Here is a 27197-nt window from a genome sequence, read left to right on the forward strand (position 1 = left end):
CTGGATTCAGTATATTATGTAGATGCTTTTGTAAATATATGTGTAATGTGTTGAATTATTAGAAATTTCCGATTTGAACATTCCACCCCTCCCTCGCTATCTGTATCAAAATATAATCCCTGGTTTAGGTACTTGCTGAGAACAGATGAAAAGATATGAATACGACTGTGTAGAGCTGAGTCGAATGTATTCGTGACTTTAAGTTATAATCATATTCGTGCACGAATTATTCTCCAATTTATGTCGCCAATAGTATGAAGTATAATAACAGCCTTTCCCGCTGAGTTGAAAACTGCCTCGGTGGCGTAGTATTACTTCATGCGCGGCACGGCAGCGTTCTGTGGTCCTGGGTACGAACCTCGGGTCGGGCAAAGTGATATTAGGGATTTTCTACTCAGTATCAGCCCGGAGTTTCGAGTTTATACTCGATATGCGATAGGATCGCAGACCCTATCACATCATGAGACGGAACACACTTGGCGAAAACTGAATGCCATGGTTGCGCCTCTACATACCCCTTAAATGCGTGATGTGTGTGTGAAATCTGGATTCGCGCATAGTCATATAGAATAAGTAAAAAACAATTATCCACGCAAATAATTTACTCCCGACAACTGAACAGCTTGTACCGAACGCCGATGACGTAAGACCTGTCGATGACGTCACACGCTGCCGTGAACTCCGCCTCGCTCTTGTACTTGCACACCACCTGCTCGGACTTCCACTGAGACGCGAACTTCTGGTCGGAGAAGAAGGGCTCTGGAGTTTTTATGTCAAGGCTCTCTTGTTGGAGGGGTAGGACTAGTCTGAAAATAATTGTATGCAACTAATCAAACAGGAGCAGTAGAAGCGGCGACAGCCTAGTTGGCAACGGAACGGACAGTCGAGATGAATATCCGCAGGTTCAAATCCCAAAAGCATACCCTTCTGGCTTTTCTAAAAAAATATCTGTGTATTCTTGGTGAATTATCGCTTGCTTTAACGGTGAAGGAAAACATCGTGAGGAATCAGGAACACAAGAATATAATATTGACAGAATTGGATTACAAAGTACTGTTATGGTTGTTGGTACTCTATTCCGCTCGCGAAGCTGATATATCAATAAACAATACAATGGCCATACTGAATAATTAGACCACAGAACTGGAACATGATAGATAGTAAATACCTATTCTACTATATTCTGGTGGCAGAAATACACAAAACTAAGGAACATTCTATACGAGGGACTTGTAACCCGCTATAGAGACTACAGAGTACTGGCCTTAGGGAAAGAGGGAGGAAAGGGCATGGCGCTCGCGGCGCTAGTCACAAGGGAACCGGCTTTGGATGAACTTCATCACTAACATAATACACTTGCCAATAAAATCTGGATATAAAAAGTCACCGCAAAAATAGACACCTAAAAAGTTGTGACCCTGCATATATCTTGTACCTACATACAAACCTAGTAGCGTGCAGGAACATCCGGTACGGCGCGACGTCCGCGGCGCCGCTGTAGGTGTAGTCGCCGAGGATTGTGTGTCCCAGCGCCGAGCAGTGCACGCGCAGTTGGTGACGACGCCCTGCACATACACATTATTATAAAACAACTAGCTGACCCGACAGCCGTTGTCCCGTCTCAACTATGAATTTGCAGCGCGCATTCTGTCAATCGCTGCAGTTATTTCAAACGACTGACGGTTATGTAAAATTAATATTTTCGTTAAGTTTTCTTGAATTTTCTAATTTTCCGCGCTATTTTTTTAGTTTTTTCTTTCATAAGAACCTTCCCCTGACAGTAACAAACACAACAACAACAAAAAATTGTGAAACCGGTCCAGCCGTTGACGCGTGATGGCGTGACCAAGGGAAACAGGGATTCATTTTTATATACAGAGATTGAATGTCGAATTGAGGTAGCGCTCGCGACTACCCATGTCACACGGGCCAGAGCTTTGTTTAACAAAAAAATACACTTATTACCTTAAAATGTAAAATATTAATACTGATAATCCATCTCAAGCAGTCCAATAATCGTATATTAAGTATAAATACGAAGGTAACTCTGTGTATCTGTCTGTTATGGCCTCACGACTGAATCACTGAGATAGTTTTAAACCCGGGAAAGGACATAGACGTTTCATCCCGGGACAATATATAGCGGGACTTAAGATTTTCACATGGGTGAAGCTGTGAGCAGAAGTTAATAGTTACGATGGTGTATTTATTAACTTACCTAAAGGTATTTAAAAACAATATGTTTTAGTCATAAAACCAAATATTGGTATACTAATTTTACTATTTTTCTATCCTCCTACAGGTTATGTAATGAGACGCTTGTGTATTTCACGAAGTATTCAAATCTGGATGTCAATAATCTCTCTTCTTCATGCCAACATAAATCTCTACATTAGTATGAGAGCAGGTCTATGTGACTGCAGGGCAATTTATTAATGTTATAACATTTTAAATACCTCATTATTAATCACTATCAATAATTACGATGGTTACTTCTACTTGTACTTCATGACAACTGCAATAGCTATTACGGTGATACATACGAACATTTTCCATGCGATAAACCTATCATCTAGTCAAATTTGTCGCGTTTTGAAAGCAGCCTGTATAGTTATTATAGAAAAGGTCAGTAGTGTTGTATCGTTTGGTGAAGGAATCTCTCAATCGACACTATATCTAGGTCTCTTAACACTCAACTTCAGGTGGTGATAAATGGTTTTTTCTTGACCGTATAAAGATTAGGTACCTGTGATAGGTTTCAGTAGCACCACACTAACAGCATCAGACCCGTAATATCCCGTCTCCAGCAGTAGCAGCCGCGTGTGGGCTGCCCGCGGTAACACGCATGCGTCGGATGACGGAGTCACTGCGACCATGCGGTGACTAGAGTCCGCTGTGGACGGGTCCATTCCTGAGATACGGTGATTAGAGTTAAAACTAGGATAAATTGAGGTATTGGGAGGTTGAATTTCCTTATATAAGAAGTTGACTTCCACGAGCAAATTGTGTTTAGTGGCCAAAATAAGTGTTGCGTTCCGGTATGAGCCTTGTTGAAACTGTATAGTAACAAAGAGTATAAACCAAACAATAACAACCCATGTGAGCTATATTAGTACTGGCATTATGCCGCTTAAAAAAAATATATACTTCTCTTTGGTCGTTGTTTTGTCACTTGCTGTTCTCAATACATCTACTCATATTATTTAAATCCAGAGTTATTTCTCTCATATTCCATCAAGCCTAAGTTTATCCGGTTCTAACAGGCCGGCATAATTGTATCGACTGCCGAAAGGTCATAAACTCTCGTCAGTCGACATTCTACTGGACCCCACTCGATTTACCATCAGGTGCAGCGGGGTGACTTTGCCGTAGAGGACTACGGCAAAGTCACCCCATATATAAAGAGATATATGCAGGGGCATATATCTCTTTATTTCTTATTTCATGCCTTACCAAGCCACACTTACCCACATCATACTCAATATCAGCCAAATCCAGCTCAACATGGCCGCGCACAACCGCCAAATAGTATTTCTTAGTTAATCGTTTTTCAAACAACTTTCCCGCCCTTCCAGCCGCAGATTTGTTCTTTGCTATGCATAACACGCCGCTTGTAGCGTAGTCCAGGCGTTGGACAAAGTGCAGAGGTTGGAAAGAGGTGGACAGATGTGAATCTGGCGAGGCGATGTGGTATGTTACTGTGTTCTGGAATAAGAGTTTACTCCTTAAACAAGACCTTACGTGTGTTAGCCTGACAAGAGTCAACTTAAACAAACACACCAGACTTTTGGTTAAGCTTTAGGTGCTCGCAACCCTTGAAAGGAATAAAAATGTTTTGTTTTATGCAAATAAATGTAGTTGAATCGAGCAGTTCACTTGATGGAAAACAACATAATTCCTAAAAAAACAAGACACTTTGCGAATTTCATGAATTACTGCATAAAAATGTTGGCCATCATGAATTTTTCGTTGTTAAATCTTTCGAGTGTTTAACCAATAGGATTGTAGTAAGCCCAAGTGCTTTATAGGTACCACAGGATGTGACAAGAGTATGCAAGCATTAATTTTTCGATAAGAACATTGTAGCCCATGAAAGTATTTAGAATTGTTATATCTATACTAATAGTCATTATGAAGAATAGCTAATGATCTGTAAATGATGTTGTGACCGCCTTATCAGATTTTAGTTTTTTTTGGAACTCATGTTATGTACAACATATTGTAAGAACTACTGGCTCTCCTATAAAAATCTACTCTAATCTACAATATTATATACAGCTGAAGAGTTTTTTTGAAAGCGCTAATCTCAGGAACTACTAAACCAATTTTAACTTGTTTTTATTAATAGAAAGCTACATTACTCCTGAGTGCTGTGGGCTACTGTTTGTCTCAGGAAAATATTTATTCCGAAAAAACTTTTTTACGCGGAAGGAGCCGTAAGTAAAACATAATAAAAAACTAAAGAGGGATGAACCTAAGATGTTTTTATTACATAGATACGTTGTCCGAGCTCAGTACTGACAAGACGAAAGTAAGGTAATTGCCCGACATTCACTTAGTCAACCTCCAACTATTGTCGCCGCAAGTCGGCTTACTAACTTTTGTATTTTTATAAATAAAATGCCTTCCTGTATTTTTAGACGATGTACAAATTATACTCCAACAGTGAATGAAAAAAACGTTTCATTTCATACGTTAGTAATAAGTATACACTATTTAACTTATTTTTTAACTAATAAATGCATTTTATTCAACCGACATGGCGACGGGGCGGTCGACGCTCGGGTCCGTTCGGACATACTCGGGCTCACTCGGCGCGTATCAATGCGAGCCGCTTGAGCTGTGACTATAGTAAATACTGCGCTGTTTTTATGTACAATTTTGTTAGTGTATGACGCGTCTATTTGTAAAACGTCATTGGGATGAACTGAGAATTTCACGATTTAAAATCCAAGGATGTTATAAATAGTATTAGTACCAATGATAGAGTCATAATTACTATTGGATAATCGCTTCCAACAGGTCGACGTGGTGATCCTTGGGGGAGGCCTATGTTCAGCAGTGGACTTCCTGTAGCTGAGATGATGATGATGATGAATGAACATCTGTCGTAGTTTCAGAAGACAAAATAATATGATTTTGGAGGAGTAAAAGGTAATTCATTGTATTTTTCTGTTCCTTGTTTGAGTATATAAAAAATAGCAATAAGGCTAAATATGCGTATGCATTGCGTGTAAAGGAACTACATAATATTGACAGCCACTAATTGGATTTTGACAGTTCAATACACCGATACAACAAAATAATTGTTGTTTGTTTACCAACTCTAACCTAAGTTTACATGATGTTAATTAAACGAGAGAAACTAAATAGCAATGGAATGAAGCCTTACCTTTTCATTTTCGTCATCTGAATTAATATACATATCGTACGGTTTGTTAACAATTAGATAATCTCCACTTTCGTACAGTTTTTTCACGTCCATTTTTTTATATGGACAAGCGAGGGGATACGATGCGTTCATTTTATGAAACATGTGTACGGTTTTAAGATTGATAAATTAATAGAATAGTTTTGATTAAGATTCTCTAAATACGGTATCAAATGTGATAACCTTGGACAAAAATGCAACAGGAAGGATTTGAACGCAGTCTGCAGTGCTCTATCTAGGCATACGCTCAGAATTTCCTCCAGTGGCATTTTGCCCACTGGAAATCACTGTTTTTTTTTATTATTTTGTGCGCATAACAAAAAGACAATTTATTTTAGAATTACTTATAAAATGTCACTGAAAACAAAACATTTAAGTTTTCTATCATAATACAAAAAAAGAAAGAAGTTTTCAATGTAAATAAAAAGGAGAATTAATTTTATTCCTCAAATATAGAACAGATTCAATGCAGTGTTTGATTATTTTCCTTAAGCAATAATTAAACGCATTCCACCATGTCACCTGTCATAATGACAGTTTTATGCGAATAAATTGCATAGGCCACTCTATCAAACCAAACCTTCACATTTTCATAACTTTTAAACTTAATCGCATTATCGTCCAAGCCTTTTCCAAAATCTGAGTAAATGTTTACAAAATCAAATGAAAAATGAGTCGAATGAAGAAACATAAGATAAAAACTGAAAAGCCTGTGGCATCTACGTCAGCCAGCCAGGAGAAAGAGCATGACTTGGCGTACTACATCCACGACAGAGTAGAGCTGATGCATCAAGTGTTTTCGGTTCTAAAGTATAAGGATTTGAAGGCCATGGCGCCGGAGTGTGTACGGCACATCAGTATTGACGATCTGCAAGAGCTCTGCACTGAGGAGGTACGGGTATTTAGCGTAATTCCTTTCATATTATCTGTCAACTCCTACAAAACCCACACAAGTGTTCACTAGCCTCCATAGTGGATCTAGGACCTCCTATCCACAGCCTTTTATTTTTACGCTGCAAAGATTAAAAAAGGTAGGAAAAAGGGTCACTGGAACATGTTGGATGCAGGCCACTTTTGACAGGTCAGTATGGAAATCCTTAGGTGAGGCGTATGTTCAGCTGACTTTATGTGGCTGATGATGATGATATACGCTGCAACTAAATCAAGGTTATAGTAATTTTACTTATAAATAGAGGACAATACAGTCTCATGGCTGACCCTAGACTAGGGTTTCCAGGTCATCACACTAACATCTAGCCAGAGCAGCCAGTTAGACAGACATGTGGGTAAAAAACATATTCAATTATTAGACATTTTGTGTCTTTACATCACACAGCATAAATATAAGTCTTTTTATATATCAGGCGGTCTGGAAGGGATCGCTTTTTAGCAATAAGACTGCCTATTTGTGCACTTTTTTATATGATATAATAATTGTATTCATTTTTCTGTATTTAGTGTATACAATAAAGTGTTTCATTCAATCGTTCACAGCATTTCTGCCGCCAAGCATCAGTGTGTAGTCACTGTTGTGTTCGGGAATGACATTGTAGCCAGTGTAACTATTGGACGTAATAAGACTTGACATATACAAGTTACTTTGGCTCACTCATATCAGAGCCTCTGATACTCGACGGCCTCATTTCATTGATACCAATGTGCCAGTAGCTTTGTCCCTACCACAATAATATTATCATGATTATTCTTTCTTTCTGCCACTATCTGCTTTCTTAGCCATAATTAGTGGTCTTGTTTGGGGTATAGTGTTTAGGTGATTCTCCATTAAGAGTCAAGACTTTGCAGCCTTGGTTGCAATGTGGTTGGAGGTTTAGATTCTGCCAAAAGTCAAAATTACAATATCTAACTACATTGTTTAATTGTACAAAACTTATTTTTTTTTTACTGTGAATACTCATAAAGAATTATCCATGGTTATAATTGCAATTATATGTATTCTACTTTTGACTCCGTACTGTGACTATGAAAGGCATGTATGACCATGTGTATTCAAATCATTGGGAATAAAATTGAAACAAAACAACAAAATCTGTTAAGTATTTTTATCATCAGATACAATAATTAACCAAGAGTCTCAACCTCCCAGCTGCTAGGTATAAGCTCGAAGCGTCTTTGCGCGGTGCTCGACGGCGCGGCGCCGCCCTCCGACACGGAGTCTTCAAGCCGCTCGCCCTCTCCGCCGCTGGAAACCATCTCGCTGGACAGCATCTCATCAGACGAGGAGATACTCAGCCAAAGCAGTACGAGGAAAAAGGTAATGCACTTGTTAATGGTTTGTAGTTTATCTATTATGATGTGTCGAGATATGCGGTTTTTTTCTTTTACGTGCCCCACATTCGTTAGCATGGCAAGGGCCTAATATAGATGACAGAATGCTAGGCCAAAGCAATTGTATGGGCTATGAACATGTAGGTACATAACAACAATCGGTTACTTCAGTGGTGTTGTGTATTGTAGTAGTAATGGAGCTCATGGTCTGAGTTCTCAGCTTTGGATCCTGGGTTAAGTAGGGAAGGCGATATTCAGTTTTTCTGACGTAAAAGGCGTTATTATTTTAATAGCTTTATTTTTTTTCTTTCCTTTCCCCACTGCACCTGATGGTAAGTGGAGAGGGGTCCAATAGAATCTCGACTGACAAAAGATGATAGATAGTCCCTCAGTCAACATAATTATACCAGCCTGGTGGAACTGGATATACACAAAAACTTACCTTCACATGCAGTCGGTACATAAAAATCTAATAACCACCACCAAACCCTCAGCACAAGCACCGCCGTCGGCGGTCCAAATCGAAGAAGAAGTCCAAAGAGCCAAGAGAGGAAGACGCGGAGAAGTCCAAAGCTTCCCGTGCCGGTCTCACGGTGCTGGAGCTGCTGGAGCTGCAGGCGCGTGCGAGGGCTATCAGAGCGCAGCTGCAACAGGAACAGAGCGCTGGTAAGTGCATGATCATGTGCAGAATTGTTCCAGGTTTCATCGATTCTCCATTGACTTAACTCTTGACAGAAAGCGTAAGTGTCTAGGACTCTTCCTAGATCTTGCCAAGGCGTTTGACACTGTCTCTGTTACCAAACTTATACATAAAATGGACAATATAGGAATTAGAGGACCGCCATTAAAAATCTTCTCTGATTATCTAAAAAACAGATCACAAATAGTGAAAATTGATAATTACTTGAGTTGTGAGGAGAGTATTACCTGCGGTGTCCCCCAGGGGGAGTGTTTTAGGGCCTACACTATTCCTCATCTTTATCAATGATCTTTGTGATATCCAACTTCCTAATTGCAAAATATATACTTATGCTGATGACACCGCACTTATCATAGATGGAGAGACCTGGTCCCATGCAAAGGAACTTGCCGAATCTGCTCTCCAATCAATATTGGATTGGTTATCTAAAAATGATCTTACTTTAAATGTTGCAAAAGTTCAATTCATCCCTTTCTCTATTAAGTCGAACTTTCTCCCACCTACTAGTTTTAATATAACAGCTCATTCCTGTGATCTATGTTGTACCAGCAATTGCAGCTGTCCAGACTTAGTAAGAGTATCCTGTGTCAAATATCTGGGCCTACAACTTGATCAGTGTTTACGCTGGCATGAACATATATTTACACTCACCGCAAAGGTTAGAAGGCTCATATTTTTATTTAAAAAACTTCGTCACTCTGCAGATTCTTACACAATCAAAATGATTTACTTTGCACTGTGCCAATCTTTACTTGGTTACTGCATTCCTGTCTGGGGTGGATCTGCGAAGTCCCCTCTGATGCAATTAGAAATCGCTCAAAAGCTGTCCTAAAGGTTATGACTAATAAACCCTTTAGATATCCTTCCGCCAAACTTTACGCAGAATGTCAAGTTCTCTCTGTGCGACAACTCTTTGTACAGCAAACTATTCTCCGCAAACATACAGGAAGACCACACGAAGAACCAGAGGGTAGGCGTAAATTTAACATATTCACTGTGGTAGGAACCCGAACCAAATTTACTGACAGGCATTATTTAATTTTAGGAGCCAGAATATATAATAAAGTAAATTCCATTCTAAAAATTTTTCATATGACTAAAAGAACTTGTAAATTGACTATTAATAAATGGCTTTTATCCCTGTCTTACTGCCAAACTGAGGCTCTTCTAGGTAGTACTAATGTCGGATAGTTAATGGAAAGGATTGAATGCGCTCACACATACACACACACTCACATACACACACACTCTTACTCACAATTTCACATCCATACAAACAAAAATTATATTTAGATTCATACCCTTATACACCCACAACAGCATACATACATACATACGTCCAATTTAGTATAATTTAAGTTTAATATTTTCTCGATTTTTGTATTATATGTTACAGTTAGCATGGTTATATCATTATGTTTTGTATTTTTTTTTTTGCTGGAGGTTTCACTGATACCTGTAACACAGGTTCTCCTAGCATAGGTATCAGCAGATCATTTTCTTATTGTGATAAATGTAATGCAATTAACTACTCTGTAACATTTGTACACCAATTGAATTTTGTAACATTTGTCTGTTTTTAATACAAATAAATTTATTATTATAAAAATTTATTATTATTATTATTATTGACTGTATTCACTGTCCGGGGATGTTTGTATCTTCGGTCGGTAGGCACTTTCTGTGAGCTTCACTTCCCTTAACATCAGGTGCAATGAAGCTATTCTGCTGAGGCACAAAAAAAATACTCTTCAGGTAACTAAAAAAGTTAAGACATTGACTTAAAACTATTTACGGATTTTATTGCGGCTATTTATATAATAATTTTCTGTCGATGTTTCGAAGACTTCAGTCTTCGTGGTCATGAGGTGGGGTGGGGTGGGGGGTAAGGACTGAGGTGTAGATCATACGCAAAGTCAAAGTTACAATATCTACCTACATTTTACAATTATACAATTAACATTTTTGTTTAGCTGTTCACAGTCCGAACTACGCAGAATGGGCTCACAGTGTCTTGAAGTTTTATTTCAATGTCTAACATTCGCGTTAACATATTTTGTATGATTTAAAAAAGCAAGTAGTTATTGTACCACAATTTTTGGCATAAAGGCTGCAAAACAGTAGCTTTCAGAATGACGGACAGAAAAAAATATAGACAAAAACTTTACCACCATTGTCTTCCTCATAGCCATATCTCACATCCCAATCTTTCTCATCCAGTGGAGGCGACAGCGCCGACCGGCACTCACCGTGAGAGCCACTCCTCCGACAACGAAGTGGAGATCAAGGAGGAACAGCCTGACGTGGTGGAGATCAGCAGCGAGGACGAGAAGCCTGACGTGAAAGAGTTAGAGAAACAGACAGGTAATATTGGTCTGACTAATGTTTGTGAAAATGTTTGAATGTTTGTCAGATATAGGCACATAGATAGACCATGTAGCATCCAAGCGGCGATGGCCTAGTTAGGAGTGCAATGGACTGCCGAGACGAATGTCGGCAGGTTCAAATCATAGGGGCACACCTCTGAGTTCTTTTAAATTATTTACATTGTGGATATGCTCTGTGAATTATCGCTTGCTTTAATGGTGGAGGAAAACTTCGTGAGGAAACCTGCATACCTGAGAAATTTTCTAATAATTTTGTGGGTATGTGAAGTCTGCTAATCTGCACAAGACCGTGGTTTGGCCAACTAATCCCTCTCAGTAGTAGAGGAAGCCACGGCGAGGTGACCCCAGTGCACCTGATGGTAGAGTTGGTTCCAATAGAATGTCGACTGACGAGAGATGATTACCCCTTAGTCGACACAATTATGCCTGTTGGAGCCGGATATACACACAACCACGAACGCGACATACGTGGGCCACTGTGGCGGGTTTTAACACCTTGTGTACGGTCGCTATCCGCGCGGATATAAATATATCTTACCATTAGCAATATTAACAACTATATCTAATTCACAGATTCTCAGCAACCGAGACAAGTGATCCAGCAATCGTCCACAGACGGCAAAACGGTCACAAAAAGAATAAACGACTTAATAATAACTGTACCTCAAGCGAAACCTTCTAGAAAGATCAAGTTAAACAGAACGAAAGTTACTCCTGCTCCTACCCCCACAGCTCCGGTTAGTGATGAAAAAGAACAGAAAGCTACAGAAGAAAAAAGAAAGAAAAAGAAGAAAGATAAGAAAAAGAAGGTGGATAAAGAAGGAAGCGACCACGATGAGATCACTTTACAACTGTCAGATTCGGAGAAGATGGATGTGTTAGGTTTAGAACAGAAGAACTTCGAAGCTGCGAGTACGAAGGATTCTGATAGCAGTTCTGATAATAGCGAAGAAGAGGATGGTAAGAAAGATAAGTCGAGTGATAAAGATAAAAGGGATAGGCCTGAAACTGTGACTAGTAAAGATACTGCGGAAAAAGATGGCGGTAAAGCTGTAATAATTACAGAACAAAACAAACAAACAGTCACGGTTAATGAAAAAGATGATAGTAATGCAGTAACCATAAGTGAAGAAAACATACAAGATGCTGTAGAAGCAGTTGCTGAAAGTGAGAAAGAATCTGTTGAAAGGGCTACCGAAGACTCCTTTGCTGGTGAAAACGTCGAAGAAGCAAATAAAGATAAACCAAACGAGAAAGTTACAGAAATTGAAATATCACATGTCGAAGTTATTCCATTAATAGAAGACTCGCAGAACGATAAAGTTAAAGACAGTGTACAACGCTCGTCTACACAAGAAGACATATCAACAGTATCAACTAAAACACCAGTGGAAAGAGAAATGTCGGAAGGGGAACTCTCTGACCGCGACAGTTCTGAAGTAGAAGCATTTGAACCGCCGCCTGAAGTAGTCTGCATATCGGATGAAGAGACTGGCAAAAAGAAGAAGAAAAAGAAAGAAAAGAAAGCTAAAAAAGAAAAGAAAAGCAAAAAGAAGGATTTTCGTGATGGCGTAGATCAAAACTTTTATACGAGTAAGGAAGTAGTTAATGAAATAAAAGATACAGAAACACCGGCGGCTGTAATTGACAGTGACGGAGACAATCGTGTCACAGACGATGCGTGTGTGATATTAGAACTATCCGATGATTCCTCGTGCTACGAAGTGGAAGGCACGGTGCTCTCAAAAGAGCCAACCGCTGAAGAGATTGAAGCTCTCTCGGCCAAAATAGACGAGATTGAGAGAGAGGAAGTGGTAACGGACGAGCAGATAAGAGACCACGAGAGAATGTTAAAGGAAAAAGAGAAAAATGAAGAAATAGAAAATGTATCATGGAAGGATAGGTATTTGGACAGTAGGAAGGTAAAAAGAGTGCTCTCTACCTCCAACATACTAAATGCTATAAGAAAAAAGAATAAAAGAGTTAAAAAAGAAGTTACAAGAGTCGAAGGTGAAAGAGAGAGATGATAATGATAAGGCTATAGTTGCGGAGAAGTTGGAAGAAGGATCTATAGAACATTACAATACTTTACAAGGATCTACGAAGTTCGTAGATCCAGTGAAAGAGGCAGAAGATTCGGAGAAGAGTGGAGAAGAAAAAGTGACGAGGGAAATTAGAAAAGACGCGAAACAATTATTAAAAATGTACAAAAAGTTGATGAAATACAATGATATGAATAGACAGAGAGATCCAAATAAGAAGAAGAAGAAGAAAAAGAAATCTAAAAGTAAAAATGGAGAAGAAGCTACATCTGGATAATATATTTATGATTTAAATATTAATGTATTATAAAGAATAATATGAATTAAAAATTCAACTCTTTGTAATGCCTTTAATTTTTCATGACTTCACATTGTTGGTGGTAGCATGTTATAGAATCTATAATTTTTTTGGTTCGAATTCCAGTATTTTTTATTATCTAGTGTTGCTCTGTATTGGATGATTTCGTAAATTGTCTAATGCGAAAAAAAAATTTTTATTTTTTTCGCTTCAGGGTTTAATCTGAAAGTAATGAACTGATATAATTCTATGACACACATACATACATGTAGATTGTAGATAAACTACCTTTCTTTTGATTTATTTTTTCCTTTCTCAAAAGAAAGTAGTGTCAAAATCATAATTCATAGCGTGTGGACATTTAAAAGTTGCCGCCAACTCTATTTCATCTAGACTTTTATGCTAGAATTTCCATATATATTGTATATCTCTTTGCGCTAGAAGAGCTGCGAGGAATTATTTCTTAGTTCTTAGAACTCTTCTTCAGTTTTTTTTTATATTCTTAGATAGAATATAAAAAAACTGCTTTTGCTACAAAAAGATTTTATTATAAGGCATTTGCAATAACAAAACGCATGCCACCATTTTTTTTGCAAGTATCAACAAACGATTGTCAAACGAATTTGACAAAGGACGCTACTTGCATCAGTGAAAATATTACAAAAAATCAATAAAAATTAAATTAAATTCACTTTGTAACCTAACGAAAACTATATGCAATAGTTTTTGCGGGTTTTAAATCGTTTATTATGGAGGCAATGTGTTCGGTTTGCCTTTGTGACGGAAGGAAACTGTACTTTATTGGCGAGACTGGATTTTACAACTTGTACACGCAAATTTTGAACGAAATACCGGTGAGTTATCTTCAAATTATAGTTTATTATTCGCATTATCGTTAGAATAAACCTCTACTCCATATTAAGAAAGTTAATAGTGTTTTTTTAATTGCTAAATTATGTTTGGGTTTCGAAAACTTTTTAACGAAGATACTTTTTTTTAACAACGAACATACACATTTGGTACAGTGGAGTGAAATAAAAAAAATACGAAGGTATACCTACTTATACCTATAGGTACTTACCTATTCCCATTTATAATAGTAAGATGAAGTAACACAACTTCATCGAATAACTCTGCATCAGCAGGTGTACGACGTGTCGCAGATATGTGTGCGCGTGTGCTGGGAGTGTAAGAGCCTGCTGCGCCGCTTCCACCAGTTCAAGTGGCAAGTGAAGCGCTCATACAACTGCCTCGTCAAGTGCTCCGAGCAGCTGGTGAGTTGTATCTATGAACATTATCTATACTATAGTATTAAGCTGAAGAGTTTGGTTCCTTGTTGAACACTTACCTTGTGTTATATACTATTGCACTGCTGGGTATTAGTCTGGGCTACTGAGAGGGATTAGGCCTTAATCCACCACACTGTTCTATTGCAGGCAGACTTCACAACAATGTAACTGCAAAAAAACCCTAGTTAATGACCCAATTATTATTTATTTTTTATCGGGGCTCAACAAAGTGGCTTCACTGCACCTGACGTAAGGCAAAGTGAAGCCCAAAGAAGGATATACAATTTTGAACACATTACTCTCGTCCTCAAATTTCTTCGTCACACGTTACCACTGTCAAGCGTGCCGTTTGTTCGCGATCCTATATATCAATCCAAGTTTATTCTATTTGAGTTAGTAGAGAAAACTTAAATTAAACTATTCATTCCAGAGCCCTCCGCAGCCTTTAAAATCCCATCTCCAAATCCAGCACATCATTAACGTGACATACCCTGAACATGAGGTGAAGCGGGAACCCTCACCGGAGGACATGGAGATCAAGAGCGAGCATGAGGTGGAACACTGCGAGCCGGAGACGTTTGTGAACAACCTGGAGCGGCCGCGGAGGAAGAGGAAGGGCGAGTGTGAGCAGGTAATAAATTTGGGTAGTCTAGGAGTTATTTTTAAGAAATAGTTTGTCTATTAAATAGTCAATGCCTCGGAGCTGTATTCAGACTTATAAACTACTGGTGGTATTACTTATATCCGCCTGGATATCGACCATACACAAGGTGTTAAAATCCGCCATAGTTGCCAACGGGTGTCGCGTTCCGGGATCAGCCTGTGTATATCCGGTTCCAACATAATTGTGTCGACTGAGGGGTAATCATCTCTCGTCAGTCGACATACTACTGGACCCCACTCCACTTACCATCAGGTGTAGTGGGGACATATAGCTGGGATCAAATAAAAAAAAAATACATTGAATTAAATTCTACATTTTACAGCTCTGGTGGCTTAATTGTGTTTTTAATTTCAGACTGAAAAAGAAAAGCCAAAAAAGAAACTGAAGAACAGTAAGAAATCAAAGTTCAAGAATAAGATCAAAGTGGAGAAGCGGAAGCGTCGGCTGTCTGACGCGTCGAGCGACGTCAGCGTCGGACGTCAGTCGCTCGCGTCAGACAGAGAGGAGGAGATCAAAGCGGAGAGCGATGGGAGGGATGTTAAAGACGAAATGACTGTTGAGGTGAGGTTTTTGTAATTAAATGTATAAAGTACTAACTTTGGCGGTTTCGCTCGCGTGAAAGAATTTTCTGGGATAATTTTTTTTGCGACTTGGTATATATCGTTATATTATAACCAAATTACACAAAATCATTATAAATTATACCCTATGTGTTACTCTGATGTATAACCAATATCACTGTAAAGTTTCATCCAAATCCGTTCAGTAGTTTTTTTCGTGAAAGACGAACAAACATACATACATCCTCACAAACTTTCTCATTTATAATAGTGGGGTCCAATAGAATGTCGACTGACCAGAGATGATTGCCTCTCAGTCGACACAATCATGCTTGTTAGAACCGGATATACAAAGATCCCGGAACACACTTACTTGACCCTTTATGGCGGAATTTAACTTTTTTTTTCTGTTTTGCGATTGATAGAAGAAAGATTTGGAATCGTTAATTGAAAGCAGCGACATATCCTTTTATTCGAAACCGATTAGCTGACGAATTTAGGCTTTTAAATAATTTCCTGTTTATTGTAGCCGGTCGCGAAGCCCAACGGCTTGGTGTCGACGCGCAAGCCGGCGAGCAAGGAGGAGCTGCCCGAGAAGCCGCAGTGTGTGGAGTGCGGCAAGATGTTTAGCTCCAGGAAGACCTACAGATACCATCTCAAGTGAGTGTTCATTATTTTTTATACCTATAGAATATACGTCAATTGTATTACATTAATTATAAGAACGACGCCTGGAGTTCTAAAAAAAAACCGAAATTGTTCTTATGATATTAATTATAACTTCAATTGTTGCAAAATTATCTAAAACTAATTCTAACTAGGTAGCGACGAAGCGGTGGCAGCAATTCCGCAACTGGGCCATGTCATTGCGTGCTGTCTCAGTGGTTCAAGGTCCCGTGGTGCGATGGGTCGGCAGAATTGTCAGTCATTAGATATAACACATTTGTTATAACATTACTAACAGTGCTTCCTCCCCGCAGTGTCCTCCACAAAGGCCAGAACCGGTATCCGTGTCCGCGCTGCGGGAAAGTGTACCAGTGGAAGTCGAACCTCGGACGGCACATGCGCAGTCACAAGGTACGACAGTTTAGAGTAATCATCATCATCATCTCAGCCACAGGAAGTCCACTGCTGAACATAGGCCTCCCCAAGGATCTCTTAGAGTAATATCAGCCCTGTATTATATACTCTCTCACTGCTGCTCGGACCTCCTTTCCTACTGAGAGGGATTAGGCCTTAGTCCACCACGCTGTAGTGCGGGTAAACTTCACACACCCTTATTCCTATAAAGAACTCAGGTATGCAGGTTTAATCACGATGTTTTCCTTCATCTTTAGAGCAAGCGATAGTTCACAAATACGCACTAACTTTAGAAAAGTCATGTGTGTTTGGGTTTTGAACCTGCGGAAATTCGTCTCGGCTGTCCGTTCCACTCCCAACTAGGCTATCACTCAATAATATTTCAAAAGATATGAAACATCATCATCATCATCAGCCACAGAATGTCTGCTAAATATGGGCCTGTTCCAAAGATGTCTAGATTGGTCTATTGTAAGCCCGCATCCAGCGACCTACTGCGATTATTATGAGGTCATCTGTCCTCCTCGTGGGTGAACGTCCGACACTGCCCTTGTCAGTTCATGGCCTCCAGAACCTTCTTGCCCCGTCGGCCAATAACGCCATATTGGATAAAGACTGTTGTAATAAATAAATACGATTTGTAATAATTGCTAGTTACAATGATAGATAAAAAAAAAAGCGGCGATAGCCTAGTTGGGTGTGGAACGGTCTGCCGAGACGAATGTCCGCAGGTTCAAATCCCAAGGGCACACACCTCTGACTTTTCTAAAAAATCATGTGTGTATTCTTTGTGAATTTATCGTTCGCTTTAACGGTGAAGGAAAACATCGTGAGGAAACCTGCACATCTGAGAAGTTCCTCTATAGGAATTTCGAAGGTGTGTGAAGTCTACCAATCCGCACTAGGCCAGCGTGGTGGACTAAGGCCTAATCCCTCTCAGTAGTAGAGGAGGCCCGTGCAGCAGTGGGACAGTATATAATACAGGGCTGATATTATTATACAATGATAGAAACAGTTACAAAAGAAGACGTAATTTTGACAGACCATGGTGCAGCATGAAGTTTGGTTTCAGAAGGTATATGTCTACATTCCAATAAAGACAGACTGATGTTCCCTGATTTCTATCCATCCCTTTCGGGTATAAAGTGTTTGTTTGAAAATTTTTTCGTCAGTCGACGCAATTGTGCGATTTTTTTGAAGCTGGTATAACGCTCCCTGTACATGTTTGTAATGTGCATGCGCGTGCGCAGGCGCGCGACTCGGGCGAGCTGTACTGCGAGACGTGCGACAAACGGTTCGCGTCCGTCGCCACGTACAGACAACACCTGCGCGTGTCGCGACAACATGTCACCGAGAGCGAGTTCAGGTGAGTGAGAACACGGTGAAATTACCACACAAGTACTATTTTGCAGATAAGTCGAAATTTCCAGCAATTATAGCTTAAAGTCTTATGTTTAGTGACAAAAGTTAAAATTGCCAGTAATTTTTTTTTATACGAATGACAAAGAATCCTAATTTTTAATGCAAAAACAAAATAAAATTTTCAATGACAAAATATCCAAGTTTGAATGACAAAACTCCTAATTTTCAATGACAAAATATAAAAATGAAAATATTTAAACTTTGAATGATCTAAGTTTCAATATCCAGTAACAAAAAGTCAAAATAACTTCAAAGACAACCCCACCTCACAATCCACACATCTCCTCTTTACCAAGCGACAATATGGATTTTAGTTTCATGTGCAACGAGTGCGGCAAGAAGTTCGTGAACAAGACTCGACTCCGGGACCACATCGACTGGGAACACCTCAAGAAGATCAAGTTCCGATGCCAGCTCTGCAACAAGGTGATGTACTGCTCTCAGTAGCTTCTACAAATATGAGATAGTATCAGTAACCGTAGACATTATACAGTTGAGTGGTTTACTGTATGTGACCAATATAGATTAAGATTACCCTAGTTTAGTTACATATTCCTCCTCTTTTGACGAATCAATGAAGCAATTTTTACGAAATATTCCATTACAATATTTCTGTATTATTTTTCTGAGATCGAGATTGTGGTTGTATGTTGATATCAGCTGCATAACAATAATAGTAGAGGAGTTGCGCTGGAGCGGTCGTTGTTATAAGACGCAGTTATTGTTCTTATCGGAACCGGTTTTGCGCACCGCTCGCTTCGCACGATTATAGTTTGTTTATTACTCTAAATTGTTTTTATTAACATGAATTTAATAGTGTTGATTTATGTTAATGGCTAATAGTGAGCAAAATGAATCCGATTTTTTTAACGAGTTAGAGGATGTGAATATTTATAGTGAGACGACATGCAATGAAGTAATTACGGAAAGACCTTCTAAGCGGACCAGGAATATGGATGATAGCGAGATGTGGACTACAGTTACGAGAAGAGGTAAACGATTTGCTAGAGCTTGCGACTTTGATGATAATATCAGAATTCCAGAAGATAAGGTTGAAATAAGTATTACATCTAAAGAAAAAATTCCGAAACAGTTTGGATTAGCCAAAATTTTGCAGAACGAAAAAATTAAGGACATAAATAAAATTAAGTACATTAATTCTTATAAAGTATTGATACAATTTTGCAACGATCAAAGTGCAGAAGAACTACTAAATTCTGAGTACTTTAAAGCGAACGGCTACAAGTGCCAAAAAACCCTAGAAACAAATTATTCTTACGCAGTTATGAAAGACATTGACCTGGATTTATCTGACGAAGAAATTCTCCAAGCTTTAACAAGTGAAAATACTATAATCAATGTTAGAAGACTGAAGCGCCGAAATAGTGAACACGGCAGATGGGAACCTTCGGAAGCGATTCGGATTTGTTTTAAAGGAGCGTCACTACCATCCTTTGTATATTTATTCGACACTAGAATAAATATCTCTCCATATGTTTTTCCAGTTACCCAGTGTTCACAATGTTGGAGATATGGTCATACTATCAAAACATGCCCTTCACATAGGATTATTTGCCCGAAATGTGGAGGCAATCACCCCAACTGCGACGTTACCTCATTTAAATGTAACAACTGTGCTGGAAATCACATGGCATTATCACGCACATGTCCAATATACATTAAGGAGAAAAAATTACGTGAGTTAATGTCCGAGTTTAATTGCTCCTACAAAAAAGCACTATACTTATATGTTGCCCCTAGTACCTCCGATTATAATCCAACCCCGATTATTCCAGAAAATTTGGACAATAATTATAGCTTACATAATAAAAAAACATATGTTGAGGTAGCTAGAAATAATAGTCAAAATACAGAAGAAGATAGATCTTATTCAAAACCCAATTGTTCAAAAAAAGTAAGCAAGAAAGATAACAAAAGATCTAAAAACACTTATACTCAAGAATGCGATATGATATATTGTGAAATGACCTCGGAGACCGACAATGAAAACCGCCAACAAGACCAGCTTTCCGCAGAAGAAGAGCGAAAAAAAAAGGACAATTGAAGTTTTTGGCACACTCTATTCAAGCGTTTAAAAGAGAATTTATTATGTAGTGAGAATACTTGGGAAGAAAATATCAAAAGTTTCGGTAAAATTATATTAGAGTGCTTATTATCTTTTGTGATGCATTACACATCTGAATGGCCATTCATGGACTTTTTCAAACAATGGATTCATACAACAGTAAACATATAATAGTTAATATCCTTCAATGGAATGCGCAAAGCCTTCGTCCTAAATTCTCAGAATTTGAGTGCCTTTTGCATCAAGAAAAAATTCACATAGCTATCGTTAATGAAACTTGGTTTGATCCAGGGAGCAGATTTCAAATAAATGGTTATAATACTTTTAGAGCTGATCGTCAAGACGGGTATGGCGGAGTGGCAATACTTACCCATTGGTCAATAAAAGCCCTACAGAATAGTGTCAATATATCAAATCCTCAGATTCAAGTTATCCATATTAAAATTCTTAATTGTAAATTCGTTCAGAATATAGTTACTGCTTACTGTCCTTTTTCAGTAAGAACTTCTAAAAGTGATTGGGATCAAATTTTTTCCTTATCCAATCAAAATACCTTATTAGCAGGTGACTTGAACGGACATCATTGTAATTGGTCTTCCAGAACAGACCTTAGAGGGACACAGATTTTAGATTCAGCCTTCGAAAATAATTTTATCATATTAAATGATGGTTCACCTACTCGCATTAAGTTGGTAGATGGATGCATTCAGAAATCGGCGCCTGATTTGACTGCTGTGTCTTCAAATACAGCAATTCAATTTAGTTGGAAAGTCCTTAACGAAAATCTTGGAAGTGACCATTTGATAATTAAAATTTCTATAGATTATTTTAAGCATACTTCTCCTAATATAAGACGCAGGGATTTTAGAAAAGCCAATTGGATAAATTATAAAAATAAATTAAACACTAAATTTTCAGAAATACTTTTACCCGACGATCATCAAACAGCATACAATTTATTTATAGATGTTATAAATGAGGTGGCCGATGAATCTATTCCTTTCGCTAAAATATGTAACGATCCGATTCGACAGCAAAAGTTTATTCCAAAACCATATTGGAATGAAAAAATTCCAAGGCAGTAGCAGAAAGGCGAATAGCTTTGGCAAAATTTCGAAAAAATCCTACTCCTGATAATTTGAGTTTTCTCCAAAGTAAAATAGCGTGTGCTCAAAGAACTATTCGCAATGCAAAAATCAAATCTTGGCAATCCTTTTGCGACAAAATAGATGGGTCCATTACTTCGGGTGAAATGTTTAAACGCATGAAATGGCTTAAAGGATTCAGATCACCAAGACTAAATATAGATTTTAAAGAAGCAGAATTATTACTACATGGCATATCCCCAGATTATGTATCTCCGGCAAGACCCATATTTTTATCAGAAAATACACAATTAACTGGTCCGGTTTCTCTTCAGGAATTACGCAATTCCATTAAGAAGAAAGACACAGCACCTGGTGATGACGGTATCACTTACTCTATGCTCAATAATTTACCAGAAAATGGTATGATATTACTCGTTTCCTTATACAATAGATTTCTTACGTATGGATTTGTCCCGAAACAGTGGAGAATGGTGAAAATCATTCCTGTACCTAAACCCGGAAAAGATAGTTCCTTAGCTTCAAATCTAAGACCTATTGCACTTATATCTTGTCCGTGTAAGATTCTTCATATTATCTTAAACCGCAGACTTGAATGGTTTCTTGAAAAAAACAATTATTTTTCTGATGAAACTATGGGTTTTAGGAGAATGAGATCTTGTGCTGATAACCTAGTTAGATTAGTTACTCGCACTCAAATTGGATTTTCAAAAGGATATTCAACTGTTGGATGCTTTATTGACATAGAAAGCGCTTATAATAATGTAAACTTATTAATGATGCTTAGAAATTTGGATAATCTGGGGATAGGTTCATTAATTTGTAATTATCTCTGGGAATATTTACATCTTAGACATTTAACAATTAAGAGCAATGATGATAGGACGGTAATCCGTACTACAGGTACTGGTATAACGCAAGGCGACCCCCTATCGCCCTTATTATTTAATGCAGCTACTATCAAAATTATGCGCAATATTACAAACATCTGTATCTCTCAATATGCAGATGATTTTGTTTTATATACATCTCAGGAAAATATCTCGAAATCAATTATTGATATACAAAATGCACTAAATATTTTTAAAACCTCGATAGAAGAAATAGGTTTAAGCATATCATATAATAAAACCAAAATATGTATTTTCAGTAGGGGAATTAACAAAGTAAAATGTAATTGTCGGATTAACAATGTCGCCATACAACAAGTAGACTGTGTAAAATATTTAGGGTTTTGGCTCGATAATCGTCTAAAATGGAATATACATATCAAAGAAATATACCAAAAGACACTAAAGTTTTTAAGTATATTTAAAATTTTGGCTAGTTCTAAATGGGGAATCCATCCTAAGCATCTTCGCCGACTTTATGTTTCATCAGTACGAAGTAGATTAGATTACTGTAGCTATATTTACGATAACAGCATTGATAGGCGATTAAATAATTTAGACAAAATCCAGAACCAAATAATGAGAATTATAGGAAGCTTTATCAAAAGCACGCCTATCCATGTTATGGAATCCGAGCTATGTTTACCTCCGTTACATATACGCAGAAAATACCTTGCTTCGAAATTTTGGTTCAAATCAAGAAATTATCGTTCAAATGTGACTACTGATATTTTGGAGAAATTGACTAGTTTAAGTGAGGGCACCTTTTGGAGAAATAAAAAAAAACCTTTGCTAATAGAAACACATATTAGTTATAGAGATATTGATATCCATTCTAGTCCAAATTTAGAAATATATTCACTAGATACCTGGTTAAATAACATTGATATATCGGATATAGTTTGTCATACAATCCACAAGGTGGATGTACCTAAAAGATTTTTCAGTACAAGTATGTTAAAAAACATTTGTAATCATATGCTTGAAACAAAATTCAAATCATTTTACAAGTTGTTTGCAGATGGTTCTAGAGACAAGAATGATTGTGGCGCCGCTTTTTATGATCTTCAAGCAAATTGTAACGTTAAATTTAAAATATGTACATTCATCCCCATCATGTACATTGAACTTATAGCAATATCAGAAGCACTTTCTTATGCCAGATCAGTCCCATGTGAGGAAATAGTAATTATCACTGATTCCAAAAGCGCCCTTCAACACATGGCTCGGGTTACCTCGACATCTCGAGGTTCCCCGATAGCCTTAACTATTCTAGATTCGATCTGCAAACTGCGTGCTTTAAATAAAACGATAGTTCTCCAATGGATGCCCTCACATATTGGTATCCTGGGTAACGAAGAGGCTGATTTAGCTGCCAAACAAGCATGTAGTCATGGGATACCCTATACGTATTTACCACTTTACACAGATATGATATTCACAGTGAAAGAAATGTGTAGAAACTCTTGGCGTGAATATTTCTATAATAAATCAGAGTCCAAAGGAATTTGGTACAGGACCATACAGTGTGAACCTCTACGTTACCCTTGGTTCGAAGACGGTGAAATGAATAGACTACAAGTGGTGACGTTAATGAGATTGCGTTCTGGACATATTCCTACAAACAAGTTTTTATTCTTAATGAGGAAAACTGATTCCCCGGCTTGTTCTCAATGTGGAACCATAGAGGATGTTATCCATGTTTTGACGGAATGTATCCAAAATGAAACTCACCGCCGAGAATTATGGTTTTCCAACGATTTAAATGTGGGCCTATGTAACAGCTTTTTGAGTCTTCCAAAATCTGAAAATGCAAGTAAACTGTGCAAAATGTATCTCGCTTGTATGCGTAGTAGAATCTCTAATATAATGTAATTGGTATATCGTGTAGCTTGTAAGTTGGTGTAGCTTATGGTTCATGTAAGAATTTTGTATACTGCTTTTACGGGGGTGACATCGTCAATTATGACAAAACCCCCAATAAATAAAGAGAAAAAAAAAAAAAAAAAAACAATAATAGTAATATTAACAATAACGCAGTATCTTAATGTTATTTTTATGTTGTCAATGCTGTGTATATCTAACTTTTTTTATTACTTCCCCCCAGCTCTAGTGGGGGGGGGGGGGGGACTGAGCGGTAAGTTTAGGGTAACCGTGTCTGTAATAGCATGTTTGTACCATCGTATCATTATCTCCAATTTCATGTATGTTTGATGTGAAACAGTTAAGTGTCAATACAATCTGATTCCTACTGGCTTTCCTTTTAGGTTGATTTCCGATTGTCTTAGTTTTTATTGTCTGTTAAATTGGCAACGATATGTTAACTAAGGCAATTTTATTTTTGCCTCGAGTTCATCGTCATCATCATTTCAGCCGGGAATCGTCCACTGCTGGACATAGACCTCCATTGAGCGCCACAGGGACCGGTTCTGGGCCGCCCTCGTCCATCGGACTCTCGACCCTCGAATTAAATTTTGAAAAATTTCACCCTTTGCCACTGATGTGTAAGCTGTTGGTGTACTATAACTAATCATGTTCGCAGCCGTTCAAGTGCCACACGTCTCTGTACGTGCACATGCAGAACGTGCACCGCAACAAGGAGAAGAAGGACAACCTGTGCCACGTCTGCGGCAAGTCTTACCAGGTGAGCAAGACTCTCAGACGAGCCGGATTTATATGTTTTATGAGTGTTGGACACTTTATTTCCGCAGCCACATGTAGTTAGGTTTCTAACATACTTAATAATTTTCTATTTGTTTATATTATGGAAGGCACTAAAGTTTAATAAACTATTGATTAATTAAATCGAGTGAACGTCCTCTGATATCTGCCGCCCATAGGCCGCGGCCTATACGGCCTATTTACAAATCACAAGTCTGTTTCTCAGCTTAGTCTATCTGACAGCTTGCTGTTTGTTCAGCTTTGTTTATCTGACAGCCAACTAGGTTCAACGTGTATCTCAATATTAGCCAATCACAACGGCCCTATGTCTACGCACTGCGAAGGCTGCCGTCAGCACTGAGAAACAGACTTGTTATCACAGCAATGCTCCGTCCTTAGATAAATAACGTCTATGAATAAGGTGGTTAGTATATTTCGCTATTCCTCACAGTTCCATATCTCACCATATGTCGTCACGCCCCTGTATTACAGAACGCGGCGAAGCTGAAGTACCACATAGTGGCGATGCACACGAGCGAGACTCCGTACCAGTGCACGCAGTGCAGCGCCGCCTTCGGCTGGTACTCCAGCCTCTACCGACACGTCCGCGAGGTGCACTACAAGGTACTCACGCACTACTCACACATACAAACACACAAAACACGCACACAAACACACACATACATACACAAAATGTTTCTTGTTACATAAATACACTATATAATTTTTATAACGAAAAATCTATATTTGAATTTAGTTTTGTACAAAACAATTTCATATGTTTTGTTACTATTCTTTTTTATGTAACTATTAGTGTGATATTTCTTTTGTTTTAATAATTTCTTTATTTTGTTTGTTGTTTATTTGACGTGAGAATAAATGTTTTGTGTTTTAGAATGAATTTAATTTATTAACAGATGAAAATCCAACCGAAGAAAACTAAGAAAGTGAAGAAGATCGGCAGCGAGATACTGCCGTCACTCGTGCCGCAACAACTGCTGGGCATGGAGCCCGGGCCGGCGTAGCGAGAGCGACCGGCGACCAACAGTATTATACAGAGATAACTACCACAATAATTTCGTTAAGTGGTAATAAATTGCGGCTGCGACTTATTTTTGGACCAACACAATTGCAACAATAATGAAATACTGTTTAGTAGTATACGAACGAGCGTCAGATCAATATGGCGTCAATACTTCGTAACCGTCAGAAATGGGAATTGAAGTTACGTAAGCGTCAGATACGATGTCAGTTACCTCGAAGACCTAATTTGGCATAATTCTCGGGGAATTAAGTAATGTTAAAAGAATGATTAGAAATATATGTCATCATTTGCATCAGCCTGTGTATATCCAGTTCCAACATAATTGTGTCGACTGAGAGGTAATCATGTCTCGTCAGTCGACATTCTATTGGACCTTTCTCCTTATTATCAGGTGCAGTCGGGTAACTTAATGCCCTTATATATAAAAAAGTGTGTAATTATATTGTGGTCGATATCAGGATGACCACATCACGGTAAAATTACAAATAGTTGAAAATTACAAAATTGATATCAGAATGGCAATATTCATGTCAGTATAACAGTATTAACGTCAGAATCTCAAATGAATCGTCAATGTCAAAATGAGCATCATTGTCAGAGACTTGAAAAAAGGACATGACCGTCAGAAATACATCAGCGTGAGAATAGACATAATCATCAGAATGACAAAAAAATATTATTATGAATAAATCAAAATTACCGTTGTTTTAATGATTATAAAAGCTATCACTAAATATTGTTCAATAAATAAGATCTGATTACATATATATAATTTAAAAAGTGATTATTATATTAAATAAATTGGATCATAGGTCTATTATCTGGGCTGTATGTGAAAAAAGAAATGTTCGGCTCTATGGTTTACATGAAAATGTATTTTTATATGATTTGTACTTACACCTGAATAAAAGTATTGGAATATTTTAGACTTTTATTTACTAGCTGACCCGACAGACGTTGTCCGTCTTAACTATGAATTTGCAGCGCGCATTCTGTCAATCGCTGACAGTTATTTCAAACAATTGACAGTTATATAAAATTAATATTTTCGTTAAGTTTTATAATTTTCTGCGCAATTTTTCTTTCATAAGAACCTTCTCCTGACAATAACAAACACAACAAAATAAAATTGTGTTATCGGTCCAGCCGTTCACGCGTGATGGCGTGACCAAGGGAAATAGGGGTTCTTTTTTATATATATAGATTAGGTGATGCTCGCGACTGCCTCGGTGGCATAGTTGTACGTGCGG

The 27197-nt window shown here is 38.0% G+C and overlaps 3 protein-coding genes across 4 annotated transcripts; 2 read left to right on the forward strand and 1 right to left on the reverse strand.

Moving 5' to 3' along the window:
- Nucleotides 1-584: 584 nt before the first annotated feature.
- On the reverse strand, nt 585-5805 carry LOC115452699 (RNA pseudouridylate synthase domain-containing protein 1). Its single transcript, XM_030181290.2, has 5 exons — nt 5393-5805; nt 3468-3705; nt 2747-2911; nt 1448-1565; nt 585-806 (listed from the first exon to the last, which is right to left on the reverse strand). The coding sequence occupies exons 1-5, from the start codon at nt 5534-5536 to the stop codon at nt 602-604; spliced, it is 870 nt and encodes a 289-aa protein (XP_030037150.1). The 5' UTR covers nt 5537-5805; the 3' UTR covers nt 585-601.
- Nucleotides 5806-5976: 171 nt separating this feature from the next.
- Nucleotides 5977-13186, forward strand: LOC115452697 (glutamic acid-rich protein-like). Its single transcript, XM_030181289.2, is given in 6 exon segments — nt 5977-6323; nt 7536-7703; nt 8212-8383; nt 10638-10781; nt 11378-12780; nt 12782-13186. Coding segments are annotated over 6 exon segments (2451 nt in total). The 5' UTR covers nt 5977-6101; the 3' UTR covers nt 13124-13186.
- Nucleotides 13187-13742: 556 nt separating this feature from the next.
- On the forward strand, nt 13743-26868 carry LOC115452696 (zinc finger protein 99). 2 transcript variants are annotated; one of them, XM_030181288.2, is made up of 11 exons: nt 13743-13998; nt 14290-14418; nt 14864-15064; nt 15452-15658; nt 16187-16317; nt 16638-16734; nt 17988-18103; nt 18474-18585; nt 24784-24885; nt 25395-25526; nt 25820-26868. In XM_030181288.2, exons 1-11 carry the CDS (start codon nt 13894-13896, stop codon nt 25925-25927), a joined length of 1440 nt encoding a protein of 479 aa, XP_030037148.1. In that variant the 5' UTR covers nt 13743-13893; the 3' UTR covers nt 25928-26868. The 2 variants fall into 2 exon arrangements, with proteins under 2 accessions (XP_030037148.1, XP_030037147.1); XM_030181287.2 differs by having other exon boundaries at nt 13747-13998; nt 14287-14418.
- Nucleotides 26869-27197: the final 329 nt, after the last annotated feature.

The sequence above is a fragment of the Manduca sexta genome, chromosome 1 (assembly GCF_014839805.1).
Source record: "Manduca sexta isolate Smith_Timp_Sample1 chromosome 1, JHU_Msex_v1.0, whole genome shotgun sequence".
Classification (NCBI taxonomy): Eukaryota; Metazoa; Arthropoda; class Insecta; order Lepidoptera; family Sphingidae; genus Manduca; species Manduca sexta.

What these genes read in the sequence shown, in the direction of transcription:
- LOC115452696 (XM_030181287.2), top strand. Translation starts at nt 13,894, where the DNA reads ATGGAGGCAATGTGTTCGGTTTGCCTTTGTGACGGAAGGAAACTGTAC. An exon ending in TCAAGTGCTCCGAGCAGCTG is followed by an intron (nt 14,419 to 14,863) that starts GTGAGTTGTATC and finishes TATTCATTCCAG; the next exon opens with AGCCCTCCGCAGCCTTTAAA. An exon ending in AAGACGAAATGACTGTTGAG is followed by an intron (nt 15,659 to 16,186) that starts GTGAGGTTTTTG and finishes TGTTTATTGTAG; the next exon opens with CCGGTCGCGAAGCCCAACGG.
- LOC115452699 (XM_030181290.2), bottom strand. Translation starts at nt 5,536, where the DNA reads ATGTTTCATAAAATGAACGCATCGTATCCCCTCGCTTGTCCATATAAA. An exon ending in CAGATGACGAAAATGAAAAG is followed by an intron (nt 3,706 to 5,392) that starts GTAAGGCTTCAT and finishes CTCTTATTCCAG; the next exon opens with AACACAGTAACATACCACAT. An exon ending in ATGTTCCTGCACGCTACTAG is followed by an intron (nt 807 to 1,447) that starts GTTTGTATGTAG and finishes AATTATTTTCAG; the next exon opens with ACTAGTCCTACCCCTCCAAC.